The following is a 20,074-nucleotide window of genomic DNA, read 5'->3' on the forward strand; positions in this document are numbered from 1 at the left end:
AAACCGTACCATACCACATGTGTAAATGTATTTACAGCTTTTCGTGTTAAGCTGACACGATACACCATATTTAAGCAGAACATTATTGTACTTCACAGCTCTGTGCACTTTACAGATTCAGATTTTTTATTTAAAAAAAAAAGAAGAAATGATTGGGAATATGAAAAAGTAGAAAGAATGAGCTCAAAAGTTTGTTCAAGATAAGCAGTGAAACTGATGTCCCCTTTTTCCTGTGACATTTTGGTTTTCAGTGGAAGTTCTATTCTGGTCTTGATCAAATTCCAGGCCAACAGAAAAAAAAAACAATTTTTCTCCCTCAGAACTTTATTCTTGGCATGACGACACACTGCAGTTGTCATAAATTGCTGCATTGAGTTTGTAAGCTGCGTTTTTATAGTTTTCTTAAAAGAACTGCTCATTCCAAACCTGTAGACAATATGATAGAAAAGCATTGATGCATGTATTAAAACAATATTCAACACCGGTGCCAATCCAATCACAGACTGTAACAGATTGTTATAACTGACCCAATAACTGATGAGTAACTGATTAGTATGAAGTGATGTCTGATGGTGAAGGTTATTGTGAGCTCCAAACCCTTCATGCAGACCAAAAATCAATTTTCATATCATTTCCTTGACTTGATGGAATCTATATAAAAACAGGACCAATGCTTTTTTGTCTATTGTAGTTTGCACATAATATAAGTAGAAAAGCACCAAAATCCGGCTCTGAATGTATTGACCATATTTTTGAACATTGATATTATTTCAAGCTGAAGTGCAAGCTGAAGTATACAGATTACTACCTTTTTCCACCAACAACTGACAGATGTTCAGATACTGAGTCCCTTTGGCATTTCTTCAACTGAAAACATGTGAAAAGTTTAGAGGTTGAAAACAGTGTTTTACAGACTTGTTTACAGCTTGTGGATTGTGTATGTGACTGCACATTTGTGTTTTTTAAATAAGAAACCAAAAAGGCTGGAAACCACTCGTCTGATTTTCAACGATGTGTTATACTTTAAAAGCTGTGTCAAAATCATCATCAAACAAAGAAATAACTTCTTTCTGACAAATGACTCTAACCAAATGGAAAGTATCATTACTCTTGTCTTTGAGTACATTATAGCAATTTGATTTCGACCACTGCTGTAGTGTAATGAATACTTGTGGTAATTAAAGTAGGACACTGCAGTCTGTTTAAGTGTGTTTATTTTAAATGAAGGGTTCTGTGGAGCTGAGGCGATATTCACGCCGCTGCAGTTCCCAATATGTGCCACAAGAGGGAGCACGTATGCCCTTAAAGTTGTACTTTGTTTCAGTCTACATGTTTACCTTATTTCGGTCATTTAAAACTACTTACAGTGTAAGAATAACTCTACTTAGTATTATTTTACAATAAGTCAATCGTCAAGCTGTGACTTTGATGAAAATTGATGATGTTTTAGAGAATAATTGTGTTGTGTCCTATGGGCCCAAATGATCCTTTTATTTCATAAGCTACACAGGTACCTTATTTTTGTGATAAATACAATGAGATAAAATTATCGTGCAATAGTCCTGTCAGAGCTTAAATTGTTTTATAGTCTTTGTTCTATTAATGGTTGATTTTACCGTTGGTGTTAGGATGCCAGTGTTGTGACTTTTTACGAAAATGCTTTTCTCAAATGTTCGTTTTTCAAGGGAGGCCTGTAGCTGGTGAAGCATGTAGTCTGAGCTCAGTTTAGATTATTTCCACGGGCTCAGTGGGGACCGTGTGAACTGCTGCCGTTCAGGCTGACGGTGGCGCGCCAAGCCAAAGGATTGTTTCAGGACCCTCATCGCAGGTCACCACGGGTCAGAGCGCAGCGCCTGACAACAGCGGCTGTTGCTGTTGCTGTAAGGCTTCATTACTGGAGACGTTTCTCATTTCCTGTTTGCAGGCTTTTATGCAGAACGTAGAATGATACTACTGGAAATCATTTATATGATATATGATATTATTTTTAAAAAAATGTTGAAAAGCGTTGTTTATTTTCATGCTGATCAGATGAAAATGTCACATTCTTCGTGCTCGGGGCGACACAGTAATTTATCCCACGACATCTAAAAGCGATTTAAACATAACCAGTTCGGACCAATGCGGACCATTTCCATGTTAAGGTCTTCATTTTGTAACTCAATTTGTAACTAAATTTGCCCAAAAAATAAACACAGCATGGGTCTAATATCAGCTGTGTCGCGGTACCTTGATAATACCACATAAGACAAAGGCATACAATAAATAACACAATGCACCAGTCATAGCACCAATATATCTTAATACGAATATGGATCATCACAATCAGTCAAACCGGCAGAAGTGACTTAATATTAGTTAGACTGAGTCAGATAACCTCCAAACAAAAGATCTGTGAGCAGGAATTTATTATTATTAATTGTAAACAGACAAGTTTGCATGGGGCCAGTGTTGCTGCTACAGCTTTTAAAAATAATTCTAAAAACTAAGCCACAGACAGGATTTTGTTGTATGGTGTGATTTCGCCAATGTATCCACAATAAGGGATTTTAACTCATTCTTGTGTATCCAACAGTTTTCTGTTAGTTTTCTGTAGCTGCTGTACATATAAATATCCACAAATGATAAATGTAATCCAAACGAAGATTCAAAATCAATCCAGAATGCGCGTGGTTAGTTGCCCTGGCGCGCGCAAAGCAGTGAGAAAGTCTACATTATTTCGTCAAAAGTCGAGCGTTTGTTAACATTTTTTAATCTTGTGAGTAATCAATTTTCTAAAACAACCACAAGGACACGATGAGCTTTTAAAGTCGTTGCAATAATGCTGTAAAAGGTGTGAAAGATGCTTCAAACACAGCGCTGGAAGTGCACGCAGGGATGAGAAAGGCATTTCAGGCGAGATCAAACGTTTGTTTTGATTTGTTAAATGTTTATCAATCAAATCAGTTGTCATTTCAGTCTGTTTAACAAAAGATTTTTTAACACAGATTACAATGGTCAAAATATAGAGATCCAATAACTTTTTGGTAGGAAAATCCCAATTTGGCTTCGTTCTGACGCAACATTTAGCGTTACAAAGTCCGTCAGCAAAGACTTCCAGTATTTAATGCGGTTCTTAAAAAGGCAACAACACACAAGTCCCTCCATATTTCAAAGGATAAACGCATAAAAAGTGCTAGAAACTCCACACTCAAGTAATTGGATTTTATGCCCCCGTCCCGCTCACTCGCGCCTTTCTCTCCATGGTGCTCTCAAAACTCTCCAAAAGCTTCAGATGTCATGTGAGCTTTGCTCTCTTCAATCTCCGCTGTTTTAATTCGTCCACATCGCCCACAGGATCAAATATACCCAAGCATGGCGAAAGTTTCCAGATCAAAACGTTGTCAGTCACAAAGAGAAGCCGAGCAAAGTGTTGTGGCGCATGAGACCAGTTCGAATCCGTGAGAGAGAGCGCACACAATAAACCTGTTGTGGACCTTGCTGTGAAAATATGTTTGAAGAAAACACCCAATTGTTGTATGAAATGTATTCAAGTATAAAATAATGCCCTTTGTTTGGGGGAAAAAAACTTGAGCAATGTGAGGGTACAAAAGTCCCCTGTGGCATTTACTAGCACCCTTTGTGCTGTTTGCGCTTTGGCGTCTCCACTTGGCGCATTACCCAGGCCCCTTTAAACGCGATTGTTTCTTTCTTTCTAATGACATTTACCGGATCAAAACATGCTGTTAATTCGATCAGAAAGCTTCACCCTTCATAACAATGGCAGTATAATTTCTCCCAAAGTTTGTTAAGTTGACCGAAATTAGGCAAATGAATAGGGGTCTCCAGGCTACCCATCTTGCAGGTGACGGGGAATAATGCACGTTCACACCAGCTGCATTCTTCTTTATTTCTCCCTTTCTTTCACAGCATTATTAAAATTTAGGCCAATGAAACTATTCATTCGACTGAATAGACATTTTCTTATAGGATAATAGGATACAAATTGAGCCTCTCCAAAGAGTCTCCAGTGGTGGGTAACCCTCGTGTGCCAGAGGCTGCTGGAGACGCTGGCCTTGACGCAGACGACGCTCGTGTGCCAGCGCTAATCACACACCTGCCGAGGAGTCCAACAAAATAAAGAATGTAAACAAAAAGCTTGCCATCTCTCATAAAAGATGGACGTGTCACCAAGTCGTGTGAGAAACGCCGAGAACAAACGGGGGGACTCCGTCTCCAAAAGGTCTCCCCCGAACTTGGCGGAACAGCCTATTAAAGGCTTACTTAATTACTCTAATGATACTGGACAGGCCTTAAAACTTGGACCGGGCTTGGATGAGAGTTAAGATCGCTTGCTGGGATTTGTAAACAGGCGATCGTGTGAGAAACGCGAGTTGGATGAAAAAGGGTTTCTTTTTTTCGCCCGCTTTGTTTTGAGTGCGCACAGTGCGCCCCGCCGGATCAGGCGATCCCAACGCTCGGTTCTTATTTCCCGCCTGGATTGTTACTATGCAAATAATATTCCGAAAGTAATCACGTGTCTTTTGAACAGCCACGTGGATTAACAAAGCAGGTTTGCCCCCCTGCCAGCCCATGGCTTTGGATTTTTTTTTACAATTTCTTTAACTGATCCTAAACGCACACATTTAACCAATGCACGTCTCTAATCCCATGGAATAATTTACAACCTGAATGCCAGAGTTTCTTGGATGGTCCCTTTATAAGAGACAGCTTTCCCCTCACACCTCAGTCTGCCTTGTCTCCTACCAGATCTGCACATCTCTCTAACTTCAAGCCGAGCTAATTCTTATCAAGTTTTTTCAGGAATTCATCGATGGCATCTAAAATGAAGGACAGGAAGGTATGCGCTCAGTGTGCGCTCTGCATTTTGAGGACTGATATATTTTGGCAACACGGCACTTTTATGATTTTCAAGTTATCTTTTGGAAAATTGTAAATCAGCAGTTTTTTTTTCTCCTTCCAACATTGTTGAACTGCTATTTGGAGTAATTTCCAAGCTAGTGGAATATAACATGTGCGGCAACATGCGGCGCGCGTTACAGGATTGCCAAGGCGCACTATTGATGCAAAAATATCTGCTACTTTTACAATTTCCGGGTGACAGCGGTGTAACTTACAAACACATACAATGTGTTAACTCTCCTTAAGATGCATTAACTATTTCCAACGGGGCCTCAGACTTAAAGAACTGCCCAGGGCGCAGGTATCAGCTGCGCGCTCTGGGGCAACAAAGCGCGCGGCGCGTAAAAACCCACAAGGATATATATGATACCAGCATTATTTCTTCAATGCATGATGTGGAATTTCTTTATTTTCCTTTGTTTCTGGTCGATGTCGTAACTTTAACTGAGACTAACAGCAGATGTTACGCGCGCCGATGTTGACTATCTCCTTGTGTTTTACAGAGAACTCCAATCTCCCACAAAGTCATTGAGAAAAGAAGACGGGACCGCATCAATCGCTGTCTAAATGAACTCGGAAAAACTGTACCAATGGCGCTGGCTAAACAGGTATTGTGGAATTATTTGATATACTTTCTTTTAGAAAATGTATTTATGTGGAACATTTATTGGGGAAGATATATCCCTCAACGTTTGCTCGACACTTCATTCACGAAGCACATTTTCAGTCAGGCAGCTTATAATGTTTGGCTTGTTCACTTATATTTTGTAGAACTCTGGAAAACTGGAGAAAGCTGAAATCTTGGAGATGACCGTTCAGTATTTACGAGCGCTCCACTCAGCGGATTTCCCCCGTGGGAGAGAAAAAGGCAAGTAAGCTCAAATCATCACTGTTCTGTCCTCAACTGAAACGCTCCCGGCGTGCAGAGTAATGGAAGTTTATTTCGACTTTGCTTGAACTGCAAGTCCAGCTTTACGCAGCCCTGTTTCTCACGTCATATCACCAGTGATGTAATCGCTGCTTCCTTTGTTTATTTCAGGTGAGCTGCTGGCTGAATTTGCCAACTACTTCCACTACGGATACCACGAGTGCATGAAGAACTTGGTGCACTACCTGACTACAGAGGACAGAGCGGAAACCAAAGACATTAAGTACGCACGGATTCTCGCCTTCTTACAGTCAAAGTCCCGTGTGGTCACAGAGCCTGTGTTCGGTTCTATCGGCTCGATGCCGGAGCCGTCTGACTTCCTCAGCCAGCTGCACTCCTCCCCGGAGCACCAAAGCCACAGCCACTCGGATTCCGTGTACCAGCAGAGCCCACCGGGACACTTCTCGTGGCACAGCTCCGCTCGCAGCCCGACCATCTCATACCCGACGGTGCCGCTCTCTGCGCACACACAGCAGCACGGTGGATACTTGTCGCCCGTGCAGGGACTCGATCACCATTATTTGAACTTCATAGGTCACACACACACAAACGCGTTCAGTTTGCACAGCGCGCAACACGCCATGTAAATAGTTTTGCCTTGTTTTGTTATTATTTATACTGTTGTCATGTATATGCTGTGAATAAATACATTATTTCTCACTAAAATTCAGCTTAATTTGTTATCATTCACATCTCTGTTTTAAAGTGGTCAAAATGTCACTGCGTAAATCCACATATGGTAAATGGACTTGTACAGCGCTTTTCTAGTCTAACTGACCACTCAAAGCGCTTCACTACATGCCACATTCACCCCACTCAAACAGCACGTCTTAAGATACACATAATTACGTGCTTTCTAAGCATTCATACACATTCATACCAATGATACACTGGGGGAGTAACGTGGGGTTCAGTGTCTTGCCCAAGGACGCTTCGACGAGTCGAACCACCCCAGAGTCGAACCACCGACCTTCCGATTGGTGGGCGACTGCTCTTCCTCCTGAGCCGCCCCGTATTTATATCAAATTGATATTCAGCTGAAAATCTTTTCAAAGAGGAAAAAAGAAAACAACAATAATCACGGACAAAACATCGTAACCTGCAACTCTGTGAAACCATAAGCGATAAGTAATTTAAAACTCAAGCTTTCAACCAAATAATGGCATGACAAAGTATTTCTAGAGTATTTTTCTTTATTTTAAATTAATAATTTAGTCAAGCGAGAAAGGCCTCTGGATTTGTGGAAAAAAGGGTTAAAAAAGAGAGCTGATCCATGTTTTTGATGGGGGAGGCAGTGGCTTAAAGAGGGCAGAAATGAGGCTAATGCCCCACTGGGCCCTGTTCCAAACTTAACCAAACTTGCACTTAACAAATCGAAGCAAACCATTGACCTAAAATTGTTTAATTTCAGTCATAAGTCAATAAAAGCATCAAACTTATACAGAGTTCAAACAAAAGTAACTCATGAGTTTTGTATCAAAAGTTGCCTTTCAAAGGCTGCAGATGATTTAAGAAGTATAAAAGTTGCCCCTTTGAACTTTGGCTAAGTTTTGCTTTACATATATTTAGGCAAATGAGGCAACCTATTCAGCACGATTAAAGAGGAATGCCAGTTAAAGGCTGGCACTTGTTTACACGTATTAGATGTTTTTTTAGCCAAAGACAAAACCTAGAAAACAGCAGTGCATTTTCAATTTTATGGCCTGGAAAGGAAACTGAGATCTGCATGCAAAAAGAAAAAAAAGAGAAAGAAAGAAAGGAACTTTTTGCCTCGGACAAAATAAAAACCAACTCAGATCAAAAGAGATTTGTTTTTGGCAAGCTGGTGTCTGCAATACGTGACCGAAGCCCCTCAACAAACTGCTTCCGCAGGCTCTGTCTGTCTTTCTTTAAATATACCAGATTGTAAAAAAAAAGAAGGAGAGAAGGGGGGAAAACTCCATGTTTTTCTTAAACCAAGGCACCCCATTGTCGTGCATCTGAAAGGGGCACAATCTCAGAGTGCTTGTGTTTCATCCTTGAATGATTGCGAAGAAAAATAATCAACACCATGAAATCAAAGTTTCTATGAGAGGAGGGCAAGAAAACACTTTTCCTGTGCCTTCATTTAGAGGTAAAGTTGAAGTTAAGGTGCATATTTCATCTCTCACCTGTAGTGTAGGCCTCAGTAATGGCAAGGTGTGCAGGTGTCCTCATGTGGATGTTGGCATGTGTGTGGACAGTAAGGGATGGATACAAAAATAAGCTCTCAGTGGAAGGATGGAGGACTGATGGATGGATGGATGGATGGATAAGCCCACGTTAAATGCCTGGATGGATGGATTAGCCCACGTTAAATGCTTGGATGGCTGAATAAATCCACATTAACCAGCCACTGACCAATAAGTAAAAAAACAATAGAGCAATAGAAAGAAATGAAAGACAGAGTCCACAGAGATGGAGAAGTGAATAAGATAAAGGAAGAAAGGCTTTTGAGGCCATAGTTGGATCTCTACAGCATCAATATTGGTTTTAATCCTGACTCCAAACAGGAAGAAAGACTCATGTTCAGCCACATGAGAAAGATTTAACTGCAGCACATCACATGAATAATGATGAATTAAGCAGGAATAAAAAGAGACTGCGGACCATTTATTGTCATGTAAAATTAGCTGCTTTCGTTGGAGAATGTTTATCTTTCGCATTAATATCACACACTGAACACTAAGAATCCGGTCTTTCAAAGAAAAAAGATTTATCACTGGAATCCCAAAGAAACTCACATTTAGAACCAGATCGCATACTCAATACTTTCACTTTGATGCCAATCAAGTGCAGCATGCTGTGGGAAGGGGAAAACTGGTGGGAGTAAGTCCTCAATGTTATCATTTTCTCCCCCAAAAATTCTGGATAAAACAAAAGCCATACCCTGTGCAGCCACTCTTTGTCTTTAAAGCAATGCTTACGTCAGAATTCTTGTCAGTATAACAGTTTACTGTTTGGACATGTATGAACTGATAGAATCCCCCTCCCCCATGGCAATAAATGAAATGCTTAAAACAGTACGCTGTGCTGTTTGGGGTCAACATGAGATGAAACTAGTAAAGAGGAGAAGCTGAAAAAGTGAAAAGTGAAACATAACAACATTATTCTTTACTCCTGCATATACATAGATACTGAAGATTTAAGTCAGCTGAAAAAGAAATTTAAGCATCAACACAACAAGAGGAAGTTCACAATAACTACGTAACTTGTCAGACCACGATCTTTCACCTGAAAAAAATTGTCATCTGTCCACCAGTTTGATCAAAGAGACTTTATTGATTGTTGCTTAGAATACGATTTTGTATCAGCACACCATATAAAGGAATGGAGGTTGGAAGTGTAAAACAGTTGTTATAGGTTCTGGAAAGCATAATGAATGTCAAATACCAAAAACGAGGTTGCTTGAGACTAACCCAAAGTATGTGAGTTAGAGCCAATTGGAACTACCTGTAAAGAACACTTATGGTGTCTGTTAGGTAAGGACTGAGATTGTCTCATGCAGTCAGAAAAAAATGTTCGACTGCATGTCTATGTATCATAAATGTAAGATTAAAATACAAACCCAGTTTCTAGAAACCTTCTGGAGGTTTTCTGAAATGCAACAAAAACTTGAATAAATGATTTGTTATATTTTTGTCCTTATTTAAGAAAATATGTGTACAAAGGAAATGATTTTCAGCGCACTCACTGATCAATTTCTTTGTATTTAGAATATGTAAGCAAACATAGAATTTAGTGTCAGCGACAAAGAAAGTTAGGAGAGAAGGCGTGTGAGACAGCGTAACGTCTGTGTCCGTGAAGTTAAGCTGTTGTAAGTCAGGCAGAATGAGGTCTGGCACTGTCCCGCTGAAGTATTTAAAAACCTCCTGAGAGAAGACGACTCTCCAATATACTCCTCTGCATCAATTATGGGTAAAAGGTGAAGAAAGACAGAGAGGTTTGTAGAATATACAATAACACTGTTCTGGAAGAGTATAAAAGGAGCATCAACTGAAGCCATAAGTCTTCCAGAGGTATGTTACTTGTATATTCTATAACCTTTCTGTTTCAATTGTGTTTCTGGCATCAATTTGGTTTGTGTATGTTTTCTAACTACAACGAAGTTTCTTAGAAAATAAATAATCTCCCCTATACTTGTGTTTGTTAAATGAATCAGAAAATTATAGTTTTAGGTCATTCCATCACTCCAGAAAACTTTTCATTTGGTTTGAGGTTTGAGATTGAAGGATTTCTGAAATTTCTATCTTATACACCTTTAAGTGAGTTAAGACCAGTCAAATCTTCTGTCACTGACAAACAAAACTCACCACCTACCTTTTCCTCTCCAGATGATGTTATGTGTCATTAGCTAAGTTTATCTGAATCTCTCTGAAGGAACCTCTCAAAGGGATCAATAAAGTTTTATATATCTGTAACTGTGTCTGGTGGCTGTGAAGTGAACTGAGGGACATCTGAAGATTTCAAGCTGTAAATCTTTCTGAAACAGGGCAATCTGATGATGCTGAAACTCTGAAAATATGATAAAAAAACACTCACGTCTATTAAGATACAGACCCGATGTTCAAACCAAGCACTGAACAAAGTATCAAAGTCAAACATGACACATATCTTTCGACTTATTATTACCGAACAGTCACCATATGTGCAAGTCTCATTTGTTTTGGTGTTTTTCTTTATTACCTTTTTATCAAAAAGAGTGAACACATGACATATACAATACTAATTTTCAAAATATTTTCTTTTTTGTGACATTTTTAGGAATTTTTCTGCTGTAAGCGAAATCAATACTTTGATTCTTAGTTTGAAGCGTCTGCGGATAAACTTCAAACAAAATGAATAAAGTCAAATTCTGTTTCACCTTACACATTACTTCATTTTCTTGCCATTAATCCAGAGTGAAATCTGTGCGCAAAGAATCAATCAAGGAACGGTGTTGGAGAGTACTCTTAGTATCTTGTGCTGTGATGAAGTGCAGCTTTAAAATGTTTCAGTTAATTTCAGTGGGGAAACCATAATACAAAACATGCAATGCTTTGAAGACTTTACAGACCATGTGATCAGTTTATAAAGTGATTTCCATGGTATTTATATGTTAAAACCAGTGATTCCCAACTGTTTTTCTCACATGTTCACGTGCATATCTGTCAGCTGAGCTCCAGAACTCCTTCATCATCTTCTCCTGCCACGTGCCGTGTGATTTGCTTTTGAAATGCATAAAAGGTTGTTACTGAAGGAGAAAAAGCAAGATTGGTAATGATCTTCTTGTTTTTTAACTTCATGTTTATGCTAACATAGGATGGAAAAATCCATGTGTCCCTGTGAGTACATGTGGAACCATCACACATTAGCATCAGCAAGGCATCTGTCCCATGTTCATGCTGCAGGAGAGGAATGACCCAAAGTATCCAGCCACAGCCATAAAGAACTGTCATCAGTTATAAGAAAGAGTTTTGGCTCTCAACGTTACTTTATCCGTTTGGGATGAAGAGTTTCCACCAACTATAACCCTGTAGGAAACATGAAGAGGAAACATTTTGAAGAGGTTCAGCACCTGTGTTGCTGTGGGGGGAACTGGTACTATTTTAAAGGGTTGACAAAATAAACAATTTTTCCCAAATTCTCATTTTTGTCTCGTCTTCGTCTTGAAACACTCCCCTTGTCAGGCCTTTGTAGTAGTTTGAGATAGGAACATGTCGGCACCATGACCTCTAACTATGTCACAATTAGAAATGACTGTATTTTGATTGAATTATTTGATACTTTGGAAAATTTAGTTTTTGACTGAGTAATAGAAGGCTAAAGAAAGCCTGCAGTAATTTCAGTCCTCTTGAAACAAGTGGAAGCAGCAGCATTACTGCTCACAGCTAAGAAATAGTCCAATCCAGGCACGTCACCAGACACTTTTTGCCGGGGCGCGTGCCCCTGTACAGCTGTATGTCCAACCACCTATCAAACACTGTTTCTGGGATGTTTTTCTATGTCGGGTTTTTTTTTCAAAGATTAAGAAAATAAGGCATATTATGCATATCTATTAAACTTTTTTTTCAGAGCTTGGCTATGTGCTTCCACCTATTTTCAGTCTTTAAGCTCATTTAAACTAAGCCACAAGCTGCAGATTCATGTTTACTGTACGGTAAGGAGGCACGGAGACATAAGCGGAGAGTGAGAGAAACAGAAACAGTGTGAGAGAGGGAGTCTCCAAGAGAAGGGGGAGCAGGGATGAAGATCATTCCCACAGCAGATAGCACTATCTCACAGGGTTTAAAGGGCCCCCTTTCTGTACACCCTCCACCCCTCCCCCTACTCCCTCCCTTCTCTCACCAATAATGCCAAAATTTGGCAGCTCACCCAGCACATGAGCAACAGTTTCCCATCAGAGAGAGGCAGCCATCCTACTGCCTTGGCACCAGCCATGTCTGAAGAATGAGGGGCACTGTAAGACGAGAGGAGACATGAATGGAGTCTGTTGGGGTGAAAAACAACACTTATCAATGCCCTTTGATTGTCTGGGAGCACATCTATGAGCTGAGGAAGAGTGTAAAAAAGAGAAAACATTTGACTGTCACAGGCTTTGAGGTCGATGCCTATGAAACGTGAAAAAATAAGTGTTGTAACTGTCTCCACTGACTTTGTGCATTTTCCTCACACAGGAAGGCTAAATGACCTTAGGCCAAATGTATCGACTATAAAATCTTACCTCTAAGTTGCGTGAGGAAGCTTCTGTTTCTGCCCCCTGCCAAGGGATGATGGCTTCACCTTTCTGCACTTGGCAAGAAACTCTATGTGCTCACCAGCAATGCCATCAGATTATGCAAATCCATGGAGATGCTCTATTCATCACTACAACCATTTAGAGCGAAGATTTTTGAGCCAAAAAATGAATAGAGTGATAAAAGAGGCAGTGTTTTAAAGGCGGGAGAGCAGAGATGGGTCAAAGACATCTCTGGAATAAATAGCAACATAATGAATACTGTACAAAATGTCCCACTGTGGACCAACATTTTTGTCACGCCCCTTGATTTTCTTGCTCTTTGTCCTTGTCTGCTGTTGATTAAAGTTTTTCTTGTGTACAGCACAGTTAGCGCGACCGCAGACAAACAGAGCATCACAGGGCAGCAGAGCAGCATGGGAACCGCCCAACAAGCGTGCAAGAGCCCACTATGGAAAAGAGCTCAGAGTTAAAGAAACAAAAAAACAACAAACTTTGATGAATCTCTTTGTTATTCATGGGAGAAAAAGAGCAAGCTTGTTAACTTGCACAATTAAGGCATCATTTGCCAAGAGAAAGTGCAGCGCTTTGTCTTTTAGAGACAAAAGGTTGAGAGTGTGCGTTAAGGGTCGATGCTGAGCGCTTCACGAGGGTGGGTTTGGTTATCTGGTGTGCCACAACAAGGGACACTTGTCACGAGCACAGACAGTGTGACATCGGAAAGTGCTCAAGATAAATCAGATAATTTTGCATGGTATTTACACAAAGAGCACCATACACACCAGTTCCTGTGTGTGTCTGTAAAGAGAGTTGTGTATACAGACAAGGCAGATATAACACCATGTGAGTAATTTCACAAGACATCTCCAATGGAGCAGCATAACTTATAATTTAAGACCTTTTTGTTAAAGATTAATGGCATTAGGTTTTACACAACTCAATAAATTATTCAAATTTAAGAGAATATGTTAAATTGCAGAACTACTGATGAAGATATTTACCAAATGTTGAACTACAAGCTTTCAGCTTTTACATTTGACTTTTTTTTTTTTCAAAAGTTAGTGCTCTTATCATAGTTATTTCTTTAGTTTGCCTTCAGCAGTTCCTAATGTCACACAGTGAGACGCAGCCCAGTGACCGTTTCCATCTCATCAAACATGTAAAGTTTGATATTAGGGTCCTTTTAAGAGTTTATTGATAAAATGTGGCCCGATCAGATTATTGAAAGAATCTTTTTTTATGTAAAAGAAAGGTAAATGAAATGTTAAAAAAAAAAGTTAGACTATAAACAGTGAGTCCCAATAAATAAGTATTTACAGTGCTTAGGCCGATCGAGTATTTATCCAATAGTGTCTTTCTCGCGTTTATAATTACATTACACAATCATTTAACCAACTTTCTAATCATTGTTAAGCCTGTATTGGGCTTTTTTGATGACATCATTAGGATTCATTCATACTATATTCATACACATATAAAGCGTTTACCTATTGGCAGCTGACAAAAGTTACAAAGGTTTTAAATGCTCTACTATGTATTTATTAACAGTAAACTATGGTGTTGTCAAGGCTGATACAAGGCGATGATATCAGATATTATTCCTCATACGGACAGAGTTAGTTACGTTCCCGGGGTTAACATGTTCACCTAAAATTTTCACCCAAAAACTTTTGAACAAGGAAAGAATCTCCTCCTTTAACCACTAGAAACTGAAGCAGTCATTATCTACTTTTAAAAGTCTTATTGCAAATATTCAGTTTTCAGCGTATATATATTTTTTCACACTCCTATAATTTTACTTTCTTTGATACTGCAGGACTTGTTATCTAGTATTTTACACTGTAGAGTTGTATTTCTGCTCTTATCAAAGGCTCCCCTCAATATCTAAGAAGACTGAGTTGAAACTATCAAACTAACTGTACACCCATTCAGTTAAAGAAGAAACAAGGGCTTGCCTGTAAATTTGATTTGAATCAGCTCTTTCCTGATAACTTATCTGATGATTCTAGTGAAATTAAAGACTTGTAGCCTGCTTCTACATTCTGTTTTTCTGCACAGTCAACATGCCTCTGTATCCAGTCCCCAGCATCAGTTGAATTCCACTCTCAGGACTGAAAGAAGGGAGCCGTCTTTTCAGCTTCAATCACACTTGTGCTTGTGAGACTGCATTCACGTGTGAAGGTTTCTTTAAGAAAGCCTTTAAGTTGTAAACAGGGCTGCTTCATTCCTGTCATAACATAACGCTTCAGTGGTGTGAAGAGGATATGAAAACCGACAATGTGAATCAGGAGAATGCAACACGGGGCTCTTTGAGAATCTGAAAGGCAGTGTGTGTGTGATGTGGTCAGGCGGTCACACACACTGCCTGAGGCACCTGACAAACTTGACGCCCCGGTCGACTCTTTGCAGGGCCAAAAAGAAAGGGTAAATAAAACCTAGAGGTCCTAATGTGCTCCCTGTGCGCTTGGCTGGACTCATGAGGGGCGAGCATGGTATGTTTGCCCTTTTGTCGAGCGAGATGACGGACGCTCCTCTGTATTGGGCTGATCCTGGGGGCCAGCACAGGGCCAGAGGGTGAACCCTGGGGCTCAACAGGTCACCCTCTGAGGTCACCGAATGAGTAAGCAATCAAGAGAAAGAAATAAAGCAGATATGAAACTGACACCAAGTCAGACTCGAGAATTCTTCTCAACTGACTGTGTGTGCTCAGGCTGAATGAGATTCAGCTACTGCATGTTCTGAAGGGAATTTCTTAATGTGGCAAGGCCAAAATAGTTCTTTAGGGGGAGATTTATTTCGACAGAGCTTTCTATCTATCCCACAAAAAGGTGTTCACCTGCTGAGGACAGGACACAACGAAGGCAAGTTTTTATCGAACACGTCAATGTTGAAAAGAATGGAGAGAATCTTCAGTATGCAGTGGCTACAGTGGTTTGACTGGTGGTCATCGAGGTGGTGGGTGAAGCAGTCAGACCTCTGCTGACCTCACTGCGACCCTCACAGCAGGGCGCCCATGTCCAACATGATGCAGCACAACGCAACGACACACCGAGAAACAACAGCCACAAATGTCACTCATCCCGTGACACAAACTGAGCTGCCAGGAAAGAAATTGTTTTGGATACATTTGCATTAAAGAAATTAAGCTAAAATTTTAGATATAGTAACACGTATGGCACTAAACTGACATTTTTAAAATCAATTCACATTATGTTTGTGAGTATTTTACTGCGTGTCAAATGAAGGGACGAATTGATAATAACAGAGGCATTTGTTGTCAACATGTGTGTCAACGCGCGCGATTTTTGATTCTTTGGTTATTAGTTTAAGTATTTTGTGATGATTACATAAATTGTGATGATACCAGCATTTTAAAACTTTCATATTTATTAGAATTACCACTTTTGCTTTACACCAGACTCACTGAACTCTGAGTTCAAGTCTTTTGTTGTAAACTTAACGGTTGTTGAAAAGAAGACTTCAGTGTTTTTTTTTATCAGTTCGGTTGGAGCAGAAGAATTGAATGAGTTTCCTGCGTCACATTTACCTTCTCACTATTATTGGTCTTGTTCATCAACACATAGAAGGAAAAGCAAGAGTGTTTTTCTGTTTGAAGTCTAAATAGAGGCTCTTTTTCAGTAAATTTCCTGTAGTTTGTTTTTCTGTACATATTTAATTTGCCAAAACAGAAATTTTGTATCTGAAAGCTCTGAAAAGCAATCATTATGTGAATAGATAGAACAGAGTTTTTTTTAAGTGGTGGTTTCTATGAGAATATAGGCCATTTGCTTCTTAATATCAGCCCTGATTCCTCCTCTAAACTTCCTGTGATAGGTGTATTTAAATACAATAAGACTGTTGGGATGAAACTCAGTATATCTTATTTGGGATCAAACACTGACTTACACAAAGCCCGTTTTTACAGTTACTTGATACTGTGTGAATGAATACGATTACTTAGGGTATATCTTGAAAATAATTTTGAGGCATCTCATAAGATATTCATAAAAGCAGCAAATAGGATTTTTTTCAAGGTGATTTTCATTATTCTTTCATCAGGTCTATCATCATAAGACATCATGAAATCTAAACGAACACATCAGAAGCAGTCTAAGTTGAGAAATGCAGAACAGTGTCTGAAATCTTTGGTTTACAGTGCTAAAGTGTCTCTGAAAAAAACTGGTTGATGAAAAAAACTATTTGAGTGGCACAGAGAGAAACAAGGGGGGATTAAAATATCCACAGAACAAGCCAACTTTTGTGGGGAGAAGACACCCACAGATAACTTTCTGAATGGCTGCTTACGCTTCTCCCTCTCTCTTCCCATCCTGACATAGGAGAGGAGTGAAAAAGGACTAACAAGATGCACATTTTACATTGAAAACTGTTATTGTTCCCCTCCTAATCTGGCCCACCATCTGAGAGGAGGGCTGTGATAAAGAGAGCGTAGGGCTTTAATGGAAGGACGACAGCCAACACGGAGACAGGGGAGGAGAGGGGAGGAGGGGGAGGAGGGGGAGATGGTGGCTTTACGCAAGGGATCAGTTGGGAAATGTAGAATGGATGTTTCTTTTTCGCTATGGGGGGAACTTTGTATTTGACTGTTGATTGTATCTGTCTTTCAGTGGCCTGATCCCCGTGGGTTGGGCCAGGGAGATGCCTCTATATATGTCTAAATGTGTGTGTGTTTGTGTGTGTGTGAGGAAGCGAAAGACTGATGGTGGGATCTACCCTTCTTCTTTCCTACAGCTGCAGCTCAGCGGATTAGCCGTCATCCACAAGGCAACATTACACAAGTAGCCTTTGAACAAAAGTCATGGATACTATTAATGATATGGTAATCCGTAATGGAGCTACCTCCCAGTAGTGATTATACTGACATGGGAAGAATGTCCAAGAGTCCTGGATGCAACAACCCAAACAACACTGTCGCTATTGTTGACAGGCCTGGTCTGAGGCCTGCACCTACATCCACATCCCTTCCTCCTATACACACACATACACACTCACACAAACTGCCCCCTGCTTTCTTGACACCCTTCCCTCCGGCCCGATCACCCAATGAATAAAAATGAAAACCCAAAAATGGATGGACAGAAAGAGAGGGAGGGAAGGGGTGGGAGTGGAGGGCAGAAAAACAAAGTATCTTGGCCAGGATCAGCCGGGGATTTCTTCCTATGTGGTTCCCACACACTGACTGGAGCTCCTCTGTCTCCTTACACGGTCCACCCTTTCTCCCCATGGCCAGGGAAGGACCACACAAACACTAAATGATTTCATGATTTAATCTCGGACACTGGTGGAAAGGATGAGAGTTGAGTCAGTGCTTTTCTATGCCTTGGATGCTACAAGCCGCTGCGGTGGGTGTGTTTGGGTGGAGTAAGAGATGGAGGAGGGGGTGAGGAGAGGCCACTGTTTGCTTGGGTAAATGTTCTCTGTTGGACAGGCTGGGTCACAGCAGGGGTGTTTAACCCTAAAAATTTGTTTCTTTTTAGATGCAATTACCAATTTCTCTGTTCATCCTCACTGCTAATCCTCTGTGATGTTGGTCCACTTTTGAAGGTGAACACACAGAGGGGAGCTGAGAATGAGCCGACTTTTGCCAGTGTGAATGTGGAAGAATCAGACAGATAAATACTTTAAATCACTCTCTTTGCTCATTTGCTTAAGCTTAATGCCCTGTTTGTATCAGTGTAAAAATAATGATGTCAGGTTAGCCGTCCATGACTAAACTAACTTATAAACTAAATCATTAGGTATCTATATATTTTATGTAGGCAGTTTTTCTCAGCAGATTTTGCTAAATTTTTCCAATAATCCTTTGGTATTTCAAGAAATTAAGTGCATTTTTATTGAGACAGTTTATAAAAGCAGCCTCAATGGATTATCTGTAAAATCTCACAGCTTGCCCAAAACCGGTTATTTTCTCGAAAGTAAAATGTTTTCCTTGAAGTTTTGATGACACTGTCTGAAATTGCAGGAGGCAGGGCAGTGTACTGGTGGTTATCGCTGTCGACTCACAGCAAAAGTGTTCCTTGTCCAAATCTCGGACATGGTTGTTTGTCTCTGTGTTGGCCCTGTAAGGGAATGGCGACCTATCCAGAGTTGCCCAATGGTAGCTGGGATAGGCTCCAGCAGCCCTGAATAGGATAAAGGAGATAGAAAAATGGATGGATGGATGGCTTGAAAATGCACTGGGCTACACATTTTCGGCTTGGTTTATTTCAGTTTGGAGATTGATTGGTAAGAATAAGAGAGGACTCCCAACTAGTTTCATACTCCAAAGGGATTTTTTGTGAGACCGTGTTATTGCAATACAGGAAATAAAATACAATATTTTTGTAAAAGCAGAGAGGGAAACAAATCTGCAGATGCCTTCAAACTCTGCATAAGCTATTTCCAAAGCTTTTCTCCACTCAGCATTATGAGAACTGAGATTCGTTGGGGTTTGTGTGAGAATCTGTGCATTTACTCTATAATGCATTTAACAGCACTGTATCTGCAGCTTTGCCTTAAGGCTTTTTAGTTGTATCTAAATGTCAAATTATGCTTATTGTGTGTGTGTGTGTGTGTGTGTGTGTGTATGTGATACTAAAAACATTCTTCCTTTTTTTTCTATGACACAATGACATAGGTATGTCATTTGCACCTTAAGTCCAAAAGAAATGTAAACTAAATGTAGATGAGAGGTTATGAGAAGTGGTTCAACCAGTCTAGAACTCACAAAGTAATATAATGCCTAGATCTTTTGGGAGGGTGAGTGTATCTAGCAACAGTGGTTATTCTTCATTAGAAGTGAGTGCTTCAGCATGAATGATTGTCCGTTTTTCTGTGTTGGTGATCTGGTTAGTTTTTTTGTAATGTGGATGACCAGAAGATGTCTGCTGGGATATACCCCAGACCCTTTTCTATAAAAGCAGATAAAACTTGCATTTGATGCAACGACATTCAGGCTTGTCAAATTTGTCCTACTCATTTTCATTTTTGGAAAGGCACCTTGGGATGTTTTTTTTGTTACTGATCATATTTACCTGGCCACAAACATGTGTGGACGTTAAGGAGAGTCTGGGGTACACAGCAGATACACGTATCGTGGAAAAGTATACACAGGTAGTAATGCAGCTGCACCCTGCAACCTGTAATGTAATGTATCGACTATTTCTCAGTGAGGTACTCTAAGTGCTTTCACAATGATCTGTTATGTGTTTTATAATTTGAATGAATCTTTAGCTCTTGATGAGCGATGGACGGAGAGTGTTAATGTTTGAGGAAAAACATTACTCAGCAGACCTTTCAAAGAATAGATGCAAAGACATTGTGCATCGTCTAAGTTACTTTTCAGATAAAAAGCTCATATATGTGTGGTACTTTTGAACTTTTCGTTTATTCTTTACAGTAATAATATCATGCAAAATACAACAATATGCCCATAAAAGCACAGTGTTATACAGTGTATGAGTTTGAAGCTGCAGTTTTATCAAATTTGAAGGGGGGTAATACTTTGAAGACAA

General features: G+C 39.9%; 1 protein-coding gene across 1 annotated transcript; it reads left to right on the forward strand.

Moving 5' to 3' along the window:
• The first annotated feature begins 4,813 nt into the window (after window positions 1-4,813).
• On the forward strand, window positions 4,814-6,417 carry helt (helt bHLH transcription factor). The gene is made up of 4 exons (XM_072383834.1): window positions 4,814-4,840; window positions 5,406-5,510; window positions 5,674-5,770; window positions 5,942-6,417. Exons 1-4 carry the CDS (start codon window positions 4,814-4,816, stop codon window positions 6,415-6,417), a joined length of 705 nt encoding a protein of 234 aa, XP_072239935.1.
• The last annotated feature ends 13,657 nt before the right edge of the window (window positions 6,418-20,074 follow it).

The sequence above is a fragment of the Leuresthes tenuis genome, unplaced genomic scaffold (genome assembly GCF_036924035.1).
Source record: "Leuresthes tenuis unplaced genomic scaffold, fLeuTen1.0.hap1 SCAF_4, whole genome shotgun sequence".
In the NCBI taxonomy this organism is placed as follows: domain Eukaryota; kingdom Metazoa; phylum Chordata; class Actinopteri; order Atheriniformes; family Atherinopsidae; genus Leuresthes; species Leuresthes tenuis.